The sequence below is a fragment of the Caretta caretta genome, chromosome 14 (genome assembly GCF_965140235.1).
Source record: "Caretta caretta isolate rCarCar2 chromosome 14, rCarCar1.hap1, whole genome shotgun sequence".
Lineage (NCBI taxonomy): Eukaryota > Metazoa > Chordata > Testudines > Cheloniidae > Caretta > Caretta caretta.
Window position 1 is genome coordinate 30026224 of NC_134219.1, and position 24427 is coordinate 30050650.

Sequence of the window (24427 nt, forward strand, 5' to 3'; positions counted from 1 at the left end):
GAAGTAATTTAAGGAACAAGCTGAAGCAATCTCTGAACTGTTAGAATTATCTTTGAGAACTCACGGAGTATGGGTGCGGTCCCAGAAGACTGGAGAAGGGTGAACATAGCACTTATCTTTAAAAAGGGGGGAAAGACTAATCAGCCTAACTTCAATATCCAGAAAGATATGGAACAAATTATTAAACAAACAATTTGTAAGCACCTAGAGGATAATAGGATGATAAGTGACAGCCAGCATGGATTTGTCAACAACAAATCATGCCAAACCAACTTAATTTCCCTTTTTGATAGGGTTACTGGCCTAGTGGCTGGGGGGAGAAAGTAGACATAATAAATCTTGACTAGCAAAGCTTTTGATGCATTGCCACATGACATTCTCATAAGCAAACTAGGAAAATGGGGTCTAGATGAAATTACTACAAAATGAGTGCACAACTGGTTAAAGACGTATTCAAAGAGTAGTTATCAATAATTTGATATCAGACTAGGAATATGTATCAAGTGGGGTCCCACAGGTCTGTCCTCAGCCCAGTACTATTTAATGTTTCTGTTAATGACTTGCATGATGACTTATAAAATCTATGGATGACACCAAGCTGGGAGGGGTTGCAAGCACTACGGAGGACAGAATTAGACTTCAAATGACCTTGACAAATTTGAGAATTGGTCCAAAATCAATAAGATGAAACTCAATAAAAACAAGTGCAAAGAACTACACTTCGGAAGAAAAAAATGAAATGCACAAAGACAAAATGAGGAATAACCGTCTAGGCAACCGTACAGCAAGAAAAGATCTGGAGCTCAGGCTGGATCACAAATTGAATAAGAGTCAACGTGATGCAGTTGAAAAAAAAGGAAATTTCACTCTGGGATGTATTAATAGAAGGATCATACCAAAGACAGAGGAGGTGTTTGTCCTTCTCTATTCGGCACTGGTGAGGCCTCAGCTGGAATACTGTGTCCAGTTTTGGGTACCACACTTTGAAAAGGAGGTGATCAAATTGGAGAGAGTTGAGAGGAGAGCAACAAAAGTGGTAAGAGGCTTAGAAAACTTGGCCTGTGAAGATAGGTTGCAAGAACTGGGCATGTTTAACCCAGAGATCAGAGGACCAAGGGGGAACCTGATAAGTCTTCAGATATGTTAATGACTGTTTTAAAGAGGAAGGCCATCCATTGTTCTCCATTCCCTCTGCAGGTGGGATAAGAATAGGCTGTTTGCAGCAATGGAGATTTAGGTCCGATATTAGGAAAAACTTTGCAACTATAAGGCTAGTTTAGCACTGGAACAGGTTATTAAGAGACTGTGGAGTTCCCGTCACTGGAAGTTTTAAAGAAGAGGTCAGACAAACACCTGTCAGGGATGGTCTAGGCCTCGGCAAAGGGAGATAGACTAGATGGCCTCTTGAGATCCCTTCCAACTCTACATTGTTATGATTCTATAAAGCACACATGAAGCACATACACAAAACACACAGTCACAGATGCGCACACACACACCTCTTTCTTAAGCCACCAAATTTCCATGTCCCCAGGGTCCTGAACAATTAGTTCTCCTACGAGCCAGCTGTACCCCGACAAGCAAGCCAGTCCGCTCCCTCCCCTGTCCCCATAACCCAGCCAATCATACAGCCCTCCCCACCCCACCCCTGTCTCTGGGGCCCTGCCAGAGGGGTCGGCAACTCTAGAAGTTCTGGCTGGGGTAGTGCCACAAGGGCAGGAAGGTGTCAGGATTCTCGCCAGAGTGGGTTCTCTCGTGTCTCTTGTGGTGGGAGCTGCGGCTGAAGCTCTTCCCACAGTAGATGCAGATGTAGGGCTTCTCGCCCGTGTGGATGCGCTGGTGCTGGGTCAGGGTGGATTTGTCAGTGAAGCTCTTCCCGCAATCGGGGCACTTGTAGGGTTTCTCCCCGGTGTGGATGCGCTGGTGCCGGGTCAGGTTGGAGCTGACGCTGAAGCGCTTCCCACAGTGGGTGCATTTGAAGGGTTTCTCTCCCGTGTGGATCCGCATGTGTTTGACCAGGTCCGAGTTCTGGCTGAAGCTCTGCCAGCACTCAGCGCACGTGTTGGGAATCTCGATGGTCGGCGTCCTCTTCTTGACCTTGATCTCCTTGGCCTTGGCCACGGTGGCTTCCCCGCTCCGGTGGGAGCACTTGCCCCGGCCTTTGGCGGGCGGGTTCCGCAGGTGCCGCTTGCGGTGTGAGCTGCGGCTGAAGCTCTTCCCACAGTCAGCACATTTGTATGGCTTCTCGCCAGTGTGGGTGCGCTGGTGCTGGGTCAGAGTCGACTTGTCTGTGAAGCTCTTCCCGCAGATGGGGCACTTGTAGGGCTTCTCACCCGTGTGGATGCGCTGGTGCCGCACAAAGTTGGAGCTGACGCGGAAGCTCTTCCCACAGTAGCTGCACTCGTAGGGGGTCTCACCGGTGTGGATGCGCTGGTGGGTGATGAGTGTGGAGCTCTGCCGGAAGCTCTTGCCACAGTCAGTGCAGATGAAAGGCTTGTCACCCGTGTGGATGCGCTGGTGGTTCACCAGATCCGAGCTGTGCAGGAAGCTCTTCCCACACTCGGAGCACAGGTTGGGCCTGTCACCCTTGGGCAGTGGCTGGTAGACCAGGGTCTCCTCCTCTGGGGGGCTGCGCTTTGGCTTCTCCAACTTACGCTTGTTCTTGGGCTTCTTCTTCTCCAGGGTCTTGGCCACATTCCCTTTGGACTTTTTGGGTGACATTTCGGGTGGCTACTTGCACTCAACCCCTGGGGCCAGCGGAGAAATATTCTCTTCCTTGTGCTCCCTCACAGCGCTGTCATCTGCTGGAACAGAGAGAGAGAGCCCAGGCATGGGCCATTACTTCAGGGCAGGGACTGTCTACTACTTTGTGTTCGTACAGCACCCAGCATGATGGGGCCCACTCTTGGTTGGTCCTGAGGCCCTGTGTAATAAACCCCTGCTTAATAAAAATAATTCATATCCCAGCAGGGCCTAGAGATTTTCGCTGAGATCAGGGCCCCATTGTGCCAGGTACTCCACAGACACACAGCGAGAGAGAGTCCCTGTCCCCAAAAGCTTCATCTAAATAGACAAGACAAAAGGGGTGGGGGGGGGGAACAGAGGCAAAGGGATCAGCCCCCACGCCACTGGTTTGTGTTGCCTCCGGCTGTTTAGCTAGGTATTTATATGGCCCGCATCACTGCAGTATCTCAGCACCTCATACTCTTTAATGTATTTCCCCTCACATAACCCCGTGAGGCAGGCCCCTGCCACTGCCCCCACAGTACAGGTGGGAACAGAGACACCGATGCCCAGGGTCACACAGGGAGTCGTCCATGCTGGAAACTTAAATCAAGAATGAGTGTCGCTTTCAAAAATTCCTGCTGTGGTTCAACCACGAGTCACTGAGCTTGATTACCGGGGAGGGTCCCTGGCCTGCATGGTGCAGGAGGTCAGACTAGATCAGTGGTCTCCAACCTTTTTATGCCCAAGATCACTTTTTGACTCTAAGGGCAACCCGGGATCTAACCTGCCCCTTCCCCAAGGCCCCATCCCTTCCCCAAAGCCCTGCCCCACTCACTCCATCCTCCGCTCTCTCCGTCGCTCCCTTTCCCCCACCCTCACTCACTTTCACTGGGCTGGGTTAGGGGTTCGGGAGGGGGTGTGGGCTCTGGGCTGAGCCTGGGGCAGGGGGTTGGGGTGCAGGAGGGGGTGAAGGGTGCAAGCTCTGGGAGGGAGTTTGGGTGCAGGAGGGGGCTCTGGGCTGGGGCAAAGTGTTGGGGTGAAGGAGGGGGTACGGGGTGCTGGCTCTGGGAGGTGGGTCAGGGCTGGGGGTGCAGCCTCCCACTGAGCAGCACTGGTCACTCCTGGTTGGTGGTGCAGCATGGCGGCCACTAAGTCAGGCTCCCTGCCTACCCTGGCCCCACGCCGCTCCCACAAGGGCCCAATGCGCCCCTGCAGCCCCGGGGGGGCATGCAGCTCCCATTGGCCACAGCTCCCTGTTCCCAGCCAATGGGAGCTGCGGGGGTGGTGCTTGCAGGCAGGATCAGCGTGTGGAGGGAGATCCCTGCCCCCGGGGCCACGGCAGGCAGCCGGGGCAGGCAGGGAGCCTGCCTTAGCGACAGCCCACTACAACACTAGAGGTCACAATCAACTGGGAGATCCTCTAGGATCGACCAGTCAATCGCGATCGACCAGTTAGTGATCACTGGACTAGATGAACACAGTGGTCCTTTCTGCCTTAACATCAATAAGCTGAACACAGTCTATTCCCAGTCCACAGCCCTCCACTAGTCTGGCCCCTCTACCCAGAACTGGAGGACAGGAATCTGAGAGAGATGAATGGGAAATGTAAAAACAAATTATAATAATTTGTTTTAGCATTTCCTATGGTTTTCCCAGCATCCAGCACAAGATAGAAAATCTCCAAGAAATTTTTAACACCCCTTCTCCCCCGAATAAGGGAGTCTGAATCAAAGGAGCGCTTTGGGGGATTCCTCTGACACTGTCCGCAGGACAGCACACTCCCACAACAGCGCAGGGATTAGGCAGAGGCAGGACCAATTAAACCTATCTGTTTGAGCTGAGCAAGTCATTTACAGTTTCTCATTTCACAGGGCTTGGATACCACACTGATGGGCGCAATCCACGAACCTGAACAGAACAGTGTATTTTCCCAGTTTTTATGTTCACAAATTGTCCTTGGACAGGCACAAAAATTCTCAAACCTGCTTGTTCTTCAGAATTAGGAGCACACTGCAGATCGGACCAATGGGCCCATCTAGAATGGTATACCACCCTTTGTGCTGCACCAGTTCAGACTAGTGGTCCCTCTGGAGCAGTATCCCCATCTCCCAACTACCTCACCTCAGACCAGGATCATGTCAGTGTCGAGTACCAGATAGTTCGGAGGAAGGTGTGAGGAATCCAGTCTTGGGCAATTACAGAATAACCTGCACATACAAATACAGTCTCACTAAGCCCAGGCAGTCAGAGGTTGATTTATGCCTTAAAGCAAGAGCACAGATAGCCCTTATATACTGTAGCTAATTATGCGTGTTCTTCAGTGAGTAGCTCTGGACCCATGGATTGTTTTGAATAGTGAGTAATGTCCGTGCAAGTCATACCAATTTTGGTTACTTTGATAAAAATAATAATTAAAAAATGCTTACCTCTTAGAGCACACAAGTCACATGGTGTTGCTTCAATTTTTTGATTGGATGATAAGGCTTTTCAAAGCAGGGACCATGTATTTCTCTGTGTGTGTACAGCACCCAGCAGATTCCAGCAGAATATTATGGCCAATGCTACGAGATGAAATTGATGTGGTGTAGGTTAGATGCATGAATCGTCCAATCAGAGAGAAGAGACAATACTACCTGACCCCTGTAAGTAACCAGTTATGAACTGCACAATGCAGTTACCTTTGTGATGGCCCCCTCTATCTAAGTACCTCTACAGCACCTATCAGCAAAGAATGTGAGCGCCCCAATGTAGACTGCCACTCCCGCTGAGGTAGGGAAATGTTATTGTCTCTGTTTTACAGATGGAGAAACTGAGGCACAGAGAAATGTAAGGCCAGTAATTTCTAAGGTGATGAATGACTTTGGGTGGCCAACTTGAGACCCCTTTAAGGGGCCTGATTTTCATACAGTGCTGAGCACCCACCTCCTGAAAATCAGGCCCTTTTGTGGGGTCGCAAGCTGGGTACTCAAAAATCACTAGTCACCTCCAAAACTCTTGGTGTAAGTGAAGTGCCATGGTAGTACGGCGAACCTCGGACAGAGCTGGACCCAGCCCATCTGAGAGCCCTCCAGAGTCTTAACCCATCCCTCCTCCAACTATACAGCAGAACAAAACTGCAAATTACACTGTCAAACAAACCTTTCCCAAACGCGCTCGGGTTAATACCCAGACTGAGAACTCGCCTTTCAGAAGCACTGAGCACTCCCTGAGCGCCGGGGAGGGCGGACACCGGGGACCAGTACAGCTGAGCCGCAATTCGGTACTAGACTGGCAGTAATGTGGCTGGTAATTAACTCAGCAGCTCCAATGCCTCCGGATGAAATTCACCCCAGGGCAGGGGGTAGCAGGACGCCTGGCACCACTTCAATCCTGCGCCAGGCACCGGGGGGGGGGGGGGGAGAGACTGGGGGTGAGGGAGGGCAGCAGCTCAGACCCCCGGGAGCAAAGGAGGGGCCGTTGGTGCAGAGTCACTTTCCTGCCCGGCCCCAGCCCTTCCCCCGGGTGTCTCCCGTCACCTGCAGGCTCCGGCTCAGGGGCTGGTGTCGGCAGAGCCCGGGGCTGGTTCCAGCCCCCGGAGAAAGTCCCCCCGGCTGGGCACAGAGGGGCGCTAGGGAAGGGCTCTCCCCGCACAGACCCCGCTGGGGAGCAGCAGTAGCTCAGCCTGGAAAGGAATCCAGGCTCACAATGGAGGCAGCAGCAGCAGCCTCTGACCCAGGAAGCTCAACCCTGATATCCTGAGCGGAGAAATACAGAGAGAGCCGCCTCCCCTCCCCTAGCAATAACCAGAGACCTCTAGCGACAAACTCTAGGGGCACCGGCTCCCTGCGCTCCCCCAGGGACAGAAACTCAGCGCAGGGGGACCGCCCAGAATCCTGCGCCCTCCTTCCTGACCAGAGAGCCCACAGGAATAGTCCTGCTGGACCAGACCCCAGAGCCACGTGGAGACCAGTGGCCTGGCTCCGGCACTGGCAGAACCAGATGCTCCAGGAAGGTGCAAGAGCCCTGCAGTAGCAGATGTGTGAAAACCTGCCCCCCCCCAACCTTCAGTATTGGTCTCATGCTGGGCTCTAATAGCTAGAGATTGGCTCGCGCCCTACACTAGGGGGTTCAATATCCCTTCAGAAATGTTTGTTGTCGTTGATTAGGGGACCTCTGGATAGTCTTGCTGTCCATAGAAATGTCCAATCCCTTTTAAATCTTGCTAAGTCTGTGGCCCTCAACCACTTCCTGTGGCAATGAGTTCCCTAGGTTAATTAAATATAGTGTGAAAAGTATTTCCTGTTAACTGGTTTTGAATTTGTCACCTTTTAACTTTGTGGTGTGTCCCTTGTTCTTGTGTTATAAGACAGGGAGAACAGAAACTCCTGATCTCCCATCTCTAGACCATTTATTATTTTTTACTCCCCTTTTACTCATCTCCTTTCTAAGGTAACAATCCCAGTCTTTTCAGTCCATCTTCATATGAAGATTCTTCTGGGTCCTTGATCATTCTTCCTGTCCTTCTCTGCCCCCCCCCCCAACCACCGCCACCACCACCACCACCGATTTTGCAGTAACCTGTGAAAACTGGGGTGCCCACTACTGCCCGTGGTCTTCAGATGAGGTCACACCATTGATTTACATAAAGGCATTAGAATATTCTCTGTATTGTTCACCATCCCATTCCTTATGCATGCTGACATCTCGTTAGCTTCTTTCGCCTCAGCTGTGCATTAAACCAAGCTTTTCATAGAGCTGCCCACAATGGTCCCTTTCTTGGGTTGATACAGTTCATTCAGAATTCTGATTTAGAAGAGTTGAAAATGTGTCCCTCCAATGTAAATTACTTCACAATTGTCAGAAAGAACTTAATTGTCCATCATGTTGCCCATTCCCCTTGCTTAGTTAGGTCCCCAGAAACCTCCAGAGCAAAGAGATCAGAGACAGAGTCCCAGAAAAAGGTGTCCCTTGGTGCCATTCAGGGGCCCAGGCATCCCCCTGTCAGGACTTGTGGTTTCTGTTCACAGCTCTGGAAAGGGAGTGTTGTTTAGTGGTTAAAGCAGGGAAGGAGACTGAAAAACAGAACTTCTGGGCTCTTTTCCTGGCTTTGGGAGGGGAGTGTGGTCAAGCTGTTCCAGCAGTGGCTACAAATGGCATATCCAAGCACAAAGAATCAGCACATTCATTCTGAAGCGCAGCGTGGCTACATTTCCACTCACTGGTATTAGGAACTTGGTTCTTCTCTGTGCTGCTGGAACTACCTCATCTCTAAAGTCAGAGGCGAAATGATGCTTGTTTGCCTTTTGGGGCAGAGGTAGGAAACCTTGCTCTCCAATAAGACCTGGGAAGCACACAGCTTCGTTGATACCAGTGTGTGGAAGAGCTGAGACTTGAGCTCACAGCTTCCTGCCTCCCAACCATGATCATGATGGAGCAGCCAGGCGACATTCCTCCTGGTAAGAACTGGGGCTTCAGGTCCATGCCAAGAGACCTGAGACACTCAGGGGGTCTCCCACAAATTCTGGGAGCTGCAGCCCCACAGCATCCCTCTCTGCCCCTCTAGCTCCTGCTGTCCCCCACAGTCATTTGCCCCACAAGTGTTCTCCTGAGTCTCCACCTTCCCCTGCCCCCACCATCTCCATCCCTGCTCCCTCAGTCCCTCTTTGTCTCATAATGACATGGTGGACAGCTGCTTTTCCTGCAGGTGGCCGGCTTCCACCCCACTGGGAACAATGGAAGCCACTGGCCCTCTTGCTAGCTAAACATCCATGACCCCTGCAAGGGCTGGGGAAGTGGCAATCATCTTGATGAGGGCAGCCAGTGGCTTCTGTTCTACTGAGAACAATGGGGAGGTGGTGAGTGGTCTGAAAGCGGGCAGTACTCTGTGAGTTTGTTCTTAGAATCATAGAATCATAGAATATCAGGGTTGGAAGGGACCCCAGAAGGTCATCTAGTCCAACCCCCTGCTCGAAGCAGGACCAATTCCCAGTTAAATCATCCCAGCCAGGGCTTTGTCAAGCCTGACCTTAAAAACCTCTAAGGAAGGAGATTCTACCACCTCCCTAGGTAACGCATTCCAGTGTTTCACCACCCTCTTAGTGAAAAAGTTTTTCCTAATATCCAATCTAAACCTCCCCCACTGCAACTTGAGACCATTACTCCTCGTTCTGTCATCTGCTACCATTGAGAACAGTCTAGAGCCATCCTCTTTGGAACCCCCTTTCAGGTAGTTGAAAGCAGCTATCAAATCCCCCCTCATTCTTCTCTTCTGCAGGCTAAACAATCCCAGCTCCCTCAGCCTCTCCTCATAACTCATGTGTTCCAGACCCCTAATCATTTTTGTTGCCCTTCGCTGGACTCTCTCCAATTTATCCACATCCTTCTTGAAGTGTGGGGCCCAAAACTGGACACAGTACTCCAGATGAGGCCTCACCAATGTCGAATAGAGGGGAACGATCACGTCCCTCGATCTGCTCGCTATGCCCCTACTTATACATCCCAAAATGCCATTGGCCTTCTTGGCAACAAGGGCACACTGCTGACTCATATCCAGGTTCTCGTCCACTGTCACCCCTAGGTCCTTTTCCGCAGAACTGCTGCCTAGCCATTCGGTCCCTAGTCTGTAGCTGTGCATTGGGTTCTTCCGTCCTAAGTGCAGGACCCTGCACTTATCCTTATTGAACCTCATCAGATTTCTTTTGGCCCAATCCTCCAATTTGTCTAGGTCCTTCTGTATCCTATCCCTGCCCTCCAGCGTATCTACCACTCCTCCCAGTTTAGTATCATCCGCAAATTTGCTGAGAGTGCAATCCACACCATCCTCCAGATCATTTATGAAGATATTGAACAAAACCGGCCCCAGGACCGACCCTTGGGGCACTCCACTTGATACTGGCTGCCAACTAGACATGGAGCCATTGATCACTACCCGTTGAGCCCGACAATCTAGCCAGCTTTCTACCCACCTTATAGTTCTTAGTTATCCTCAGACAATGAGAAGGTTTAAAAAGACAAAGACGTGATATTGTGAGTCACCATAACTTCACAATTCTTCAGACAATCCCCCACACCCTGGAGCCAGATTGGAGCCAATGCCCCTAGAGGGGAAAGCCCCTATGTCCCACTCCCCCACCCAGGGCCAGACAGTTCCTCCACCCTGGGACTCAATTGGAGCCAGTGCCCCTTACAGCGGGAAGTCCCCGTGTCCCATTCCCCTGCCCAGGGCCAACCTGTTTCCCCACCCTGGGACTGGATTGGAGCCAGTGTCCCTTAGAGGGTGAAGTCCTCATGTCCCATTCCCCAATCTCCTGTGCCATCTCCTGAAGAAATAAGGAAGCTTAAAAGAGAACAACCCAGTGTGATTAAATGCCAAGGTAGAAGAGTTTATTTGCACTCAGCATGAATCATTCACACCGTGTAAAGTCAGCCCGTGGGCAGCCAACAGAAAGGAACATAAACAGTGAGGGGGGAATTAGGAGGGAGAAGAGGCAATCTGGGAAGTCAAAGACATAAAGACACTTAACTGGAAATTCTTCACTAACTCCAGAAGTAGGAAGGTTGCACAAGTCAGTGGGCCCATTAGACCTCGGCCCCTCAAATCTTTTTACCCCTCTTAACAGATTGTCTTGTGTCCTGTTTCCTATCCTGGTCCCCATTGCCCAGGCCCCACCTCCTCTCCCATTGCCTGACACCATTCCCATTTCCTCTCCCTTCATGTACAGGGGCAGCTAGTCTGGCTCCTCCTCCTTATTCCGAGCTACTTTTCAAGGCTGTCAGGCTCGCCATGAAGCGCCAAAAACAACTGGAGTAGCCGCTGGCAGGCCAGAGGGAGAGACAGGCATGGGAGCAGCCAGCTGTCTGGACCAAAGGCCAGAGTCCCTTGAGCCACACTTGGGGAATGGCTGTTCCATCACCTGGGTGAAACAGAAGCTATCTCAGCGGGCAAGGACATTGCCGGGAAGCTATGGGGTTTCTTTGCCTCAGGCTCCATCCCAGAGAGTGTTGTGGAGAAACCTACCCCAGGCTCTCTGTGCAGGTAGTAAAGATAAGGCACTGTCAGAGACTGAGGTGTCAAAAGAGGAGGTTCTGGAACAAACATCGTTTACACTACACTAGCTCTGCCTCCCAAACTCCTGAGGATGCAGCTGAGCCAAAATATTTAAATATAATTTAAAACCATTCAAGTTACCTACTATAAAGGAGGAGCTGAAGACTGTTGTATTAAAAGAGATGCTAGGGAAGAGTCAGAGATTACAGACCAGCTTCCATACCAGCTACATGGATTGAAACGGGCACTAAAATAATCTGAACCTAAATGAGGATGATATGAAGGGATCTAACCAAAGGAACCTACTGGGATTCTCTAGAGCACCTCAGCAGAACAGTGGATGAAGAAGATCCAGGTGACATCCTTTATTCCAACTTCCAGAAAGCCGTTGGCAAAGCTCCTCCAAGAAGCCATGAAGGGAACCAAGACATCGTGGGGTGAGTGGTGAAGCGTTGTCATGGATTGTATACTGGGAAGGGAAAGGGCACAAAGAGCAGAGCTCAGTGGTCAGTTTTCCAGCCCAGAAGATTGGCAGTGGGCTGACAGTGGGAAAGAGCTGCTGAGTGAGTCGTGGGAAGCAGTGTGGGCTGAGGAATGGAGCACTGGCCTAGGAGCCACCAAATGAAGGGTCTGCTTCTGACCTGCTCTGTGAGCTTGGACAAGTCGTTTCCCCTCCCATGTCTATTTGGATAATAAGCTCTATATACAGACAAGAATATTCAGAGTAAATACTAAACATCTCCAAACAGGTTTTGGAGGGGTATGAAGCCTCAGGCTTTGGAACTTAACGATTCAGGGTTAAGAGAAAAGTTTTCCTGGAGATAGATAAGCCTATAACTGCTCACTGCAGAGCTTCTTCACTTTCCTCTGAAGCATCTGGGCTGGCCACTGTTGGAGGCTAGACTAGATGGACCATGATCTAATCCAGTCTGGCAATTCCTATATCCTCATGTTCTTTGGGGCAGGGACTGTCTCTCACTATGTGTCAGCGCCCAGAACAAAGGGGCCTAATCTTGGCTGGGGTCTCAAGGCGCTGATCTAATACCAATAACATATAATATGGAATAGAGTTATATTATGAAGGTCTATCAGCTACATTCATAAATGCAGAAAGAGAGATGTTTAATGGATCTGACCCAAGTTAACCATTTGGAAGGAGGTTAATTAGCATCCCTAATGAATGGGTAACAAACACCTCTTGTGGATTTGCTCACAAAGAACTATGAGGCTGGGGACAGGAGCTGTCTGTCATGCAAACAAACCACAAGAAATTTGCAAGAAATCGCCTTTGTGAGGGGTATCAATGGCTGAGGATCACTAACCCAGGCATATCAAAAGAACTGAAACACTGACAAGGATCTTGAAACACAGATCACAGAGGAAAAGACCCTCTTTAAAGGGGGTTAAAGGAGATGGATGGCGGATAGCTGGGCTCTGACAAACAGAATGTCAGGCCTCATCTATACAGGAAAGATTATTTTGGTATAGGCTAGTGTGAATTTAAACCAGCGTATATATCTCACCATGTGGACAGCTACTCCAGTTAAAGCAGCTTTTTTCTGGTATAGCTTATGTCGCTTGGGACAGGGTTTAAAATAAGCTGAAAAAAGTCACTCCTATACTGCAATAAAACTGTCCACATGGGGATTTAACTGGTATAATAGTAAAACGTTTATAACTGGTAAAACTTTCCTGTTTAGAGAAATTTCCTGATGTCTAGAAATTTAACATATTTTCCTTTTAGTCTTCTGTAACTAAGCTGAGAGTACATCATCTAGTGTAGTTTACAAGCAGTTTACATCTAGATATGTCATGCAATTCATTTCTTTGAGTTTACTAGAATAGTTTCTCTATTTTGAATATATCTGGTTTGTTTTTAAGGAGACGATAGGAGTAAGACTAAGTAAGGACGAGACTCTGGGTAATTTCACTCTGGACAACCCAAGAGAGCAAAGCATTCTATTCCCAGTCCTGCCACTGGCCAGGTGGGTGACCTCAGGCAAGTCCCTTACCCCTCTCTGGGTCTCTGGCCAGGTCTACACTATAAACTTACAATCGGTATAACTACGTCACTCAGGGGTGTGAAAAATCTCATGGAGGTGGATTAAATATGCCAAGGAGAGAAGCTCTCCCGTCGGCATAATAGCGTCTTCACTGAAACTGCTGCAGTGCAACTGTGCCGCTGCAGCATTTTAAGTGTAGACCTGCCCTCTGTTCCCCTCCCCTATTTGTCTGTCTTGTCCATTTAGCCTGTGAGCTCTTTGGGGGAGGCACTGTCTCTCAACATGTGCACGTGCAGCTCCCGCACAATGCGGCCCTGATCTCAGTTAGGGACTCTAGGCTGGACTGTAATGCAAATAAAAAGTTGAGAATGCTATTGGCTGCCTAGAGCTCACCCCCAACTCAGGACAAAGGATAGGACAAAGGGGACTCTGAAGAGGAGTGGTGTGTCAGAACAAGGCACAGAAAGATGCTGACACAGCAAAGAGGAGATAGGTAGGGCGCCCTGTGGTTTAATGTATTTATTACTGATCTAAGGAACAGGGTGAGCAGCGAGGTGACAACATTTGGAGATGACACAAAATTATTTTAGTTTAGTCACATATAAAGGAGGCTGAGTGCAGAGGGATCTAGCAAAGCTGAGGCAATGTGATGGCAGAGTGAATGCAGTGCAGACAAGTGTGAGGTAATGCATCAGACAACAGCATGCCTTCATATTTTTTAATGAAGATTCAATTTATCTAGGAAGTGCTTAGATACTATGGTGATGGGTGCTATCAAAACCGTACTATAGATAGATACGAGATTTTTTTATAACTCTCCATTCACTTGATTAGGGAGAGCTGCTTAAAAATTAATGGCACTACATGGCCTATGAAAAGGAACAAGATGAACTACTCATACACAATGCTAGTAACATCTCAGGAAAAAGGCCTTCAAGGCTTGGTGGACAACTGAATGAAAAGCTCTGCACAATGTGCAGCAGTAGCTAACAAAGAAACACACACACACAAGACATATAAACAGTTGGATAGAAAATAATACTGAGAATATTCTAATGCCACTATATAAATCAATGGTGTGTGTAGTTCTGGTCACCCCATCTCAGAGAGGACATAGGAGAAACGGAAGGTATTCAGAGATGGGTGACAAGAATAATTACAGGCCCAGAAGAGACTTTTGTATGACGAGAGAATGAAAAGATTGGAACCGTGTCAGAGACGAGATTAATGAGAAGACATAGTAGAGGTGTATAAAACAATGAATGGGATAGAGAAGGTGCTCCTATTTGCCCTCTCTCTCCATACAAGAAAAAGGGTACAGTCAATGAAACTGAGACAGAAAATGTAAAACTGATAGACATGCTATTCTACACAATGCATAAATAACCTGTGGAAATCTCTGCCACAAGGTGTATGGAGGCAAACAGTAGCATTGACATTAGACATTGATGTGAAGGACAGAAATACCGTCCCTAGTTATAATGGCTAGGAGGAACATTTATAAGGGGTGCTTATGTAAAGAGCAGAAGTGATCCATCCATTTCCTGGATAGATGGGACAGCTTTTCCCCATGAGTAGGCTACTGGAAAACTTTTCATTAGGGGAGTTTCACACCTTCCTTTGAGGGAGGTGGTAATAGCCACTTTTGGAGACAGGTGATGGCAGTAGAAGGACAATTGCTCTGATCCTATGGATGAGAGACCATTCTGGAGTGCTGTATCAGTTCCAGTGTCCACACTTTAAAAAGGCTGTTGCAAAACTGCAGAGGATTCAGAGAAGGGCTACACAGAATGATTTGTAACATGCCTTACAGTGAAAGGAAACTTACGGAGCTCTAGCTATTGAAGGGTAGGTTAAGAGGGGATCTAATCACAGCCTGTAGGTACCTACATGAGGATCATATTGCTGATACCAGAGGGCTCATTACTCTAGCAAAGTTCCAGTGGCTGGGAGCTGAAGTCAGCAGTGTTCAAACTGAAAATAAGAGGTAAGATTTTATGGGATTGTAGTGAACCCTGGGAACAGATCCCAAAGGCTGTGGTGGATTCTCCATAACTTGGAGCATTTAAACTGATTTTGGATTCCTCCTTCTAAAACACACTTTCTCACTCAACCACAAGTTACTGGGCTGGATGCAGGAATCACTGGGTGAGATTCTCAGGCATGTGATGTGCAGGAAGTCAGACTAGATGATCTAATGGTCCCTTCTATTCTGAACATCTATGCAATCTCTGTGGCCGTTCCTAATCTCCAGAAGACAAATCCCCACCATGCAGACAGCTCCCCACAGCGGAGCCCACACTGATCCCTGCATGATCCTCAAACCTCGAGCTGTTCAGAATGTCTGGGTGGGGAAGGTCAGTAGCGGGTTCTCGCCCTTGTGGATTTTCTCGTGTCTCTTGTGGTGGGAGCTGTGGCTGAAGCCCTTCCCACAGAAGGTGCAGATGTAGGGCTTCTCGCCCGTGTGGATGCGCTGGTGCTGGGTTAGGGTGGACTTGTCCGTGAAGCTTTTCCCACAGTCAGAGCATGTGTAGGGCTTCTCCCCGGTGTGGATGCGCTGGTGCCGGAAGAGGTTGGAGCTGACACTGAAGCTCTTCCCGCAGTCAGTACATTTGAAGGGCTTCTCGCCCGTGTGGATCCTCATGTGCTTGATGAGATCGGCATTCTGGCTGAAGCTCTGCCAGCACTCGGTGCACGTGTTCAGCACCTCCACCTTCCTCCTGGCCTTGGCCTTCCCCACGGCACCCTCACGCTGCTGCGGTGACGAGCACTTGCCTGGCCTCTTGCCCATCAGGTGCCGCAGGTGCTTCTTCTTGTGGGAGCTGCGGCTGAAGCTCTTCCCGCAGTCAATACACTTGTAGGGCTTCTCACCTGTGTGGACACGCTGGTGCTGGGTTAGGTTGGACTTGTCGCTGAAGCTCTTCCCGCAGTCAGGGCAGGCATAGGGCTTCTCACCCGTGTGGATGCGCTGGTGCCTGCTGAGGCTGGAGCTGACGCCGAAGCATTTCCCACAGTCAGGGCATTTATAGGGCTTCTCATCCGTGTGGGTTCTACGGTGGTTGATGAGGCTGGAGTTCTGGGTAAAGCTTTTCCCACACTCGATGCAGATGTTGGGGCTCTCCTCTGTCTGGGTTCCCTGGTGCACCACAAAGTCCTTTCGCTTCTTAATTCCTTGGATGAGTTTCACTGGTCTCTTCTTCATGGGCTCTGGCTCCTCTGGCCTGCACTGGCTCTCACAGGGTTTGTCCTGCTCAGGGCTCTGGCTCACATTCCTCTTGGATTTCCTGGGCGACATCTTCGGTGTATTGGCTTCCCTGGATAACGATTCAGCTCCTTACATTCAGTTGTACCCCATTGCAAGCTGCAAAATCAAAACAACTCTTCAATTAATTTCCTTCAGAATGTATTAGTATTTATGGGGCATCCATCAGAAATACCCACTCAGAGAATATTAAATTCTTAGTCACTTTATTACGGTGCAAAGCCATCACCTAGCACCAAGACTAAACCAACTGAGACATTTTTAACACCCCAGCAATAGATTCTCTGAACCAAACACTAGAAAAGAGCATAATCCAAGGAGCCGCTTTGGGAGATCCCAATGACTTTGTCCCCAGGACAGCGCATCCCCCCAGCAGCGCGGGGACCAGGCAGAGGCAGGAACTGGCTTTTCCTCTCCCTACGCCTCACTCTGTCCCAGGAAAGTCAATCTGCCCGGGGTGCTGCAGGGAATGGGGCTGGGAGCCTGGAACCTCCTTCCCCACTGATTGCTCCTGCTGCCCCTGCCAGCCTCTGCCCCTGTCTCCCTCCTGCCCCCTCGGGCTGGGAAACTCGGTCCCTGGCCCAGCCCGTTCACTCTCCCGGCGCTGGCTCGGCTCCTGCAGGCGCTCAGGGGGGCAGAGCCCGGGGGGTCAGGGAGGGCAGCAGCTCCGGGACTCGCAGACACTCCCCCCCCCGCCCGGGAGCAGAGATGGGGCGAAGAGGGGCCGTTGGTGCAGAGTCACTTTCCTGCCCGGCCCCAGCCCTTTCCCCGGGTCTCTCCCCTCACCTGCAGGCTCCGGCTCAGGGGCTGGTGTCGGCAGAGGCCGGGGCTGCCCAGGGCCTGGCTCCAGCCCCCGGAGAAAGTCCCCCCGACTGGGCCCGGAGGGGCTCTAGGGAAGGGCTCTCCCCGCACAGACCCCGCTGGGCAGCAGCAGCGGCGGCTCAGCCCCGGCTCCCGGCTCACAATGGAGGCGGTGGCAGAATCTGACCCAGGAAGCTCAACCCCCGATGTGCGGAACAGACAGGCAGACAGCAGCAGCCTCCCTCCCTTAGCAACAACCAGGGCCCTCTAGCGACAACATTGACTGAAAACACGTTCCCTGCCCCCACACCCAGCACAGAAATGTGTCACAATGGGGATTCGGCCAGAATCCTTCTCTCTCTCCTGAGCAGAGAGAAACCTCCAGAGGTAAAGGAGCAGAGACAGAGCCACAGAGAAACCTGCCCCTGCTGCCAGCCAGGTATTCTGAGAACCCCTGGGGCCTTTATTTCAGGGATGCCTCAGAAAATTTCTGACTGGAGTTCCTGGACTCTCCTCCTTCCTGTCCCCACCACATGTGTTCATCACAGGTGGATGCGTGCCATGCCAAGCCATCTCTTTGCCTGTCTCTTCCACCCAAGTCAATTGTGCCAAGAACTCTGGCCTGATGATCTGGGATGGGTCCCTCCCACCTGTGCCATGGAACGGGGGGTGGAGGCAAGGTGCACTGGTTCATGTTAGGGTGGCTGCTCATGCATACCCAGAATACCGGACATTCTGGTACCTCCAAGAATGGCGTGGACCTGCCCCTGCTGGCATGACCTTGGACACATGGTGGATGTGAAATCACACCTCATGTGCCCCCTTGCTCCTCCTGTGTGACCTTGCATGCGAGGTCACACCCAGCAGGGGCGGAGTGACATGCGCTTCACAATGGTGTCCCCTGTTTCACACTTGAAAAAAAACATATCTGGTTTTGTCTGAGTATTGAATGGGACACAAACCCTAGAAAAGCAGGACTGTCGCTTGTGGCCTGCCTATCTGGGCATATTCCTTTCTGCCACCAATCCCTCCCCACTGGAGAATTGGATTGATCTAGAGGCCAGGGTGTCTGACTGGATGTGGAGGTATACAGGGCTGCTCTGGTGCCTTTCCCTTCAGAGGAGGGTGCTGGTGATCAACCTGTTGGTCTAGTTCATACTCTGGCACTGGTTCAACATTCTGAGCCCCTCCCCGGGCACCCTGGCTAACCTCCAGATGATCCTGAAGTTTTTCTGGCCAGGGCTGCACTGGGTCTCTGTGGGTGTCCTGATTCTCCCCCGGGTGAGGGCAGACAGGGCCTGGTTTGCATCCACAGCCAGGTCCATGCCATCCACCTTCAGGATCTGTAGAGACTCCATTTACAGCGTGCTGGCACATGCCTTACTCTGCCGCCTCTGAGGGTCCCACACAACTCTTTTATCTCCATCCAAGAGGTCTCTCAAGAGAGCTCTGTAAGCGCCGGTCTTTTACCAGGACTGCCTCAGAACCAGGAAGCTAGTTTCAGAGACCAGGTTGTAAGTGCTGCTGAGTGGGAGAACCTCTGCACAGAACCCCTGCTGCACAATCCACACCTCACTGTGAAGTGGTGGAGTCCCCGCTGGTGCACTGGATGATGGTTCTGGCTGGTGCCACCAGACTCAGAGACCTGCACTATGATCATAGAATCATAGAATATTAGGGTTGGAAAAGACCTCAGGAGGTCATCTAGTCTAATCCCCTGCTCAAAGCAGGACCAATACCAACTAAATCATCCTGGCCAGGGCTTTGTCAAGCCAGGCCTTAAAAACTTCTAAGGATGGGAGATTCCACCACCTCCCTAGGTAACCTATTCCAGTGCTTTACCACCTCCTAGTGAAACAGTGTTTCCTAATATCCAACTTAGACCTCCCCACTGCAACTTGAGACCACTGCTTCTTGTTCTGTCATCTGCCACCACTGAGAACAGCCTAGCTCCATCCTCCTTGCAACCCCCCTTCAAGTAGTTGAAGGCCGCTATCAAATCCCCCCTCACTCTTCTGCAGACTAAATAATCCCAGTTCCCTAGGCCTCTCCTCATAAGTCATGTGCCCCAGCCCTCTAATCATTTTCGTAACCCTTTACTGGACTCTCTCCAATTTGTCCACATCCTTTCTGTAGGGGGAGGACCAAAACTGGATGCAATACTCCAAGTGTGGCCTCACCAGTGCTGAATAGAGGGGAATAATTACTTCCCTCGATCTGCTGGCAATGCTCCTACTAATACAGCCCAATATGCCGTTGGCCTTCTTGGCAACCAGGGCACACTGCTGACTCATATCCAGCTTCTCATCCACTGTAATCCCCAGGTCCTTTTCTGCAGAACTGCCACTTAGCCAGTCAGTCCCTAGCCTGTAACAGTGCATGGGATTCTTCCTTCCTAAGTGCAGGACTCTGCTCTTGTCCTTGTTGAACCTCATCAGATTTCTTTTGGCCCAATCCTCCAATTTGTCTAGGTCACTCTGGACCCTATTCCTACCCTCCAGTGTATCTACCTCTCCCCGCAGCTTACTGTCATCTGCGAACTTGCTGAGGGTGCAATTCATCCCATCATCCAGATAATTAATAACGATGTTGAACAAAACCAGCCCCAGGACCGACCCCTGGGGCACTCCGCTTGATACCAGCTGCCAACTAGACATCGAGCCGTTGATGATTACCCGTTGAGCCCGACAATCTAGCCAGCTTTCTATCCACCTTATAGTCCATTCATCCTATCCGTACTTCTTTAACTTGCTGGCAAGAATACCGTGGGAGACGGTATCAAAAGTTTTGCTAAAGTCAAGATATATCACATCCACCATTTTCCTCATATCCACAAAGCCAGTTATCCCATCATAGAAGGCAATCAGGTTGGTTAGGCATGATTTGCCCTTGGTGAATCCATGTTGACTGTTCCTGATCACCTTCCTCTCCTCCAAGTGCTTCAAAATGGATTCCTTGAGGATCTGCTCCATGATTTTGCTGGGGACTGAAGTGAGGCTGACTGCTCTGTAGTTCCTTGGGTTCTCTTTCTTCTCTTTTTTAAATATGGGCACCATATTTGCCTTTTTCCTATTGTCCGGGACATCCCCCGATTGCCACAATTTTTCAGAGATAATGGCCAATGGCTCTGCAATCACGTCAGCCAACTCCCTCAGCACCCTTGGATGCATTAGATCTGGATCCATGGACTTGTGCATGTCCAGCTTTTCTAAATAGTCCTTAACCTGTTCTTTCACCACTCAGGGCTTCTCACCTCCTCCCCATACTGTGTTGCCCAGTGCAGCAGCAAAGGGAGGGGATGGACCCGACAGCATTCAGCCAGTGTATGGGGCTGCCCACCCTGTGTCCCTGTCATGTGCTCTAGGAAGTGAGGGCAGCCTTGCCTCGTGCTTCTCTGGCTTTTCTTGAGCAGGTCCTGTGGGAGAGTGCCTCCTGTCCATCTCTCACCCCTGGCCCTCTGGAACTCGTCATTGGGCTCCGACAGCCTCACTGGCTGCTCCCAACATGCCACCTGAGTCAGCTGCATGACATTCAGCCAATCCGTGTCCGAACCGCACCCAGAAAATACCAGTACATGCTCATGCGTCACATCCTTCACTTCCTCACAAGCCCGTCCCACCCCAACACCACATGGTGGAACCTGCTGCCACTTGAGGAGGGGGAGGAATGCCAGCCTCTACTCTCCTATAGTTCTACAGCCTGCCAGGGATATTAATTGGCAGCCCCTCCATGGAGCCATAAGCATAGGCATGTACCTGGCATGGTTCATGAACTCACGTAATTCCTGTCCCTTCTGCAGAGACGGAGACCCTGGTGCACATCTATATAAGATGCATCAAGGTGCTTTTCCTCTTCCAGAAACTCTTACTGAGGTTCTGACTGCACTTCCCTGCGCATCCTAATTCATGCACACCCCATCTGCAGGCCCACAAAGTCATGAGATCTTGTCATCCTCCTTCTGGCACTGGCCAAGACAGCCATCCATCACTTCAGGAGGAGGACGCTGGACAAGGGGTTCTCTGAGGCCTATTTCCACTCCCTCATCTGATCATGCCACGGGGCAGAGTTCCTCTGGGTGCTGTCCACTGACTCCTTAGACACCTTTGAAGCAGTGGGTGCTGTCAGGGATTCTCTGCACAGTGTCCCTCTTTGGATCCCTCATTTCCAACCTTTAATCTTCACTCCTGTCCTTGTTTTTTCATTTGTTGTCCCCAGAATTCACTTGTGGCCTGGGTCCAATGACTGGGCCTAGATCTGTCTGCCCCAGCATTCTTAGTACCTGTTGTGCCAAGGAGATGCAGGCCAATGCCAATAAGGCTACCGCAATTGACAACTGGATGCTGGCAGGGGTTGTTTTGTGTAAATAAATAATCACAGAAATAGCCACTTTCTTCTAACACTGAATTGTAAGTGTTGGAATGATGGAAGCAGAATTAACCCTGGAGCTGCTCTGCATCTATCTGTCTCACTGCAGAGCTTCTGCCCAGAGCCCTTCCCAGCCCCCTCCTGCTGCAGTCCATGACCCACAAATGGCCTTGGTGGGTGGGGACGGACATTGCTTGTGAGATCTTCGGATCTGACCTGCTACAAGTCCAGCTCTTAGCCAGAAATTCTGGCATTGTTTGCTCTCTGGTCTGTCTCCAACTCTGTGGGGGTGGCAGACTTGCAGCTTGGGATAGCTCTATGGGGCTACACAGTGTAGGAATGTGGGGGAAGCGGGAAAAGAGCAGATGAGGAACCTATTTAGCAGGAGCTGTCCTGAGACTTGCAAAGAGGTACTGAGTAGGGGGATTCACACAGGGTGATTAGGGAGAATTGATCATGGAGGGCACTGATTAATTATTGCAAGGGGGTAGGAGAGTTAATTGCTGTCAGGGAGTTGAATGATTTTAGGGAAGCAGCAGAGAATTGATCTTTAGAAGGGGAAATTGATAATGTCTGAGCAGGGGAATATAGAGTAGGTATCTCAGAAAAGAGCTACAAGAACAATTCAATCTTGGGAAAACCTGCCTTGCAGTGAGAGATGAAGGTAAGGCCTGGTCTACACATAAAATGTAGGTCAACATAGCTATGTCCCTCAGAGGTGTGAAATATCCACACCCGTGAGCAGCTGCTTAGCTTTGCCAACCTAACTACAGGTGTAGACTCAGCTAGGTTGATGGAAGATGCTACTGTCAATCTAGCTACGATCACTCAGGGAGGTGGTTGTCCTACAGCGAAGAAAAAAATCCTTCCCTAGCCTGCATCTGCACTACAGAGTAATGCTGGCATAGCTAAGGCACTGTAGCCATGCTGTTATTGTCCATGTAGTGTAGACAAGGCCTTAAAGAGCTCAATCTATTTAGCACCGTGTTGCCACCTGTGGTAATTTTGCCACCATTCACAACAGTAAATGCTTTTTAATGTTCTGTGTGATTGCAGACACTTTACTGGTGTCAAACATGTGTGTTTGCCTGAACCATCTATCTACAGTACATATATGGTCCTCTTTCCCTTAGGGCCTTACCCTCCTTAATGTACATAGCCACAAAGCACCCCTAGGAGGTAGGACAGTGCTATTATCCACATCCTTCCAAGAAGGGACTAAGTGACTGGCCCCAGGTAATACAGGAGACCTGTGGCAGAACAGGAAATTGAACCCAGGTCTCCCATAGCCTAGTGCCCTAACCACTGGGCCATTCTTCCATTAGGCCTCCCCCCTGGGGCTTAGGTAAGACTGCTCTCCTTCAAAGTGGCTGCCCTTTCCCTGCAGACTCAGCGTGTGGGACTGAGGCTGTTCCCAGTAAAACGTCTGCCACCTCCCCAGATTTTCAGTTAGACTGAGCCCAGGCTGTCTTCAGGAAGGATGTCCATTGCTTTATGGTTAGGGGAGTGGACAGGACTATATGAGGAGACAGGGAAATTTTGGAAACAGGACAGATGCTGAGGGGTCACCAGGGAATGTGGAGTGAATCAGGGGAGGCAGAGAAAAAAATGTCAGTGTGTGTGTGTGTGGGGGGGGGAGCAGGGAGATATTGTAACGGAAAAGGGAGGGAAATTGTGGATGACAGATTAATGCAGGGGTGGGCTGGGGAGCACAGAGGGAGAATATGAGTGGGGGAGGAGACTGGGTAGAGTTTGGAGGGAGACAGAACAGTGACAGGGAGGAGATGGAGGAGTAGGAGGACAGCTCCCAGAGCACAGGAGTAAGGGAAGTCCTTCTGAGCAGCCAGTGGGGAGGTTACCTCTCCCCATATGTATTTCAGGTTGAATTTTGCACGCAAATTTCTCACGTCTTGAGGGACATAGCTTTACCCTGAAGGCAAATGAAAATAGAAATAAATGAATTAAATAAATCCAATTAAAAATCTGATGATTTTTAAGCCAATCTTGTGGTTTGGGGATCTGACTCATGACTTTTGAATGCTTGGGCACTACTGTTAGCTTATCTGAGAGAAGGCTGAGAAGTTACTTGATCAAAGTATGGAAATACCTACATGCGGAGGAGATCTCTGATTGCAGAAGGATCTTTGATCTGGCAAAGAAAGGCAGAATGAGATCCAAAGTTAGAAGCTGATGCTAGGTGAAAATCAGTCTGGAAATAAGAGGCAGTTTTTTAGCAGTGCGGGTAATTAACCACAGGAACTTACCTAGAGACGTGATGGATTTTCCAGGACATGGAGGGGCGCATCCTTTACTGGTATAAAGCATCATAGCTCCAGACAATTTACACCAACGGAGGATCTAACCAGCAGCCTTTAAATCAGGACTGGCAGGCTTTTTAAAAAAGATTTGCTCTGGTTCAACCACAAGTTATTGAGCTGGATGGAGGAATCACTGGGTGAGGCTCTCTGGCCTGTGCTAGGAAGGATGTAAGTCTAGATGATCAGAGTTGTTTCTTCTGGCTTTAAAATCTGCACGTATCTGGGGGTTGTTGAGGTTTATGGATTAAGCAGGAGTTAGTGCAGCTCAAAACTGGGACAAAAACTTCAGAGATGAAATCCTGTTCCTTATGGCGTCAATTACACAACTTCAGTTGTCTCCCAAAGGGCCATGTGTCTATCCAGCTACTTTCTTACACTCTAAGGCTTTAGCTCAGGGGTGGCCAACCTGTGGCTCCGGAGCCACATGTGGCTCTTCAGAAGTTAATATGCGGCACCTTGTACAGGCACCAACTCCAGGGCTGGAGCTACAGGCGCCAACTTTCCAATGTGCTGGGGAGTGCTCACTGCTCAACCCCTGGCTCTGCTACAGGCCCTGCCCCCTTCCCACTCCCTCCCCTGAGCCTGCCATGCCCTCATTCCTCTGCCCTCTCCCCCACCCCCACCCCAGCCTCCCGCACTCTAAAAACAGCTGATCAAGAGGTGTGAGGAGGGATGGGGAGGCACTGATCTGCGGGGCTTCTGGTGGGTAGGAGGCGCTGGGAGCGGGGCGTGGGGAGCTGCTGATGTATTACGGTGGCTGTTTGGCAATGTATATTGGTAAATTCTGGCTCCTTCTCAGGCTCAGGTTGGCCACCCCTGCTTTAGCTCATGAGTTATTGCACATGATGAAAACTTATCTGAAAGTTAAATCCGCTGGGAAAGAACAGCAGCGTTTCTCAGCTAAAGCTGGAAGTGTTTGCAGGGT

At 50.2% G+C, this 24427-nt stretch overlaps 1 protein-coding gene across 1 annotated transcript in view; it reads right to left on the reverse strand.

Annotated features, from left to right (window-relative positions):
- Positions 1–24427, reverse strand: part of LOC125621506 (uncharacterized) — a 58160-nt gene that overhangs the window by 23762 nt on the left and 9971 nt on the right. The window contains exons 4-6 of the mRNA XM_048818355.2: positions 20267–20339; positions 15095–16089; positions 1686–2730 (exon numbers count right to left, since the gene is read on the reverse strand). Of these exons, the coding sequence (XP_048674312.2) occupies positions 1686–2730; positions 15095–16089; positions 20267–20339 (2113 nt within the window). The remainder of the gene's footprint in view (positions 1–1685; positions 2731–15094; positions 16090–20266; positions 20340–24427) is intronic.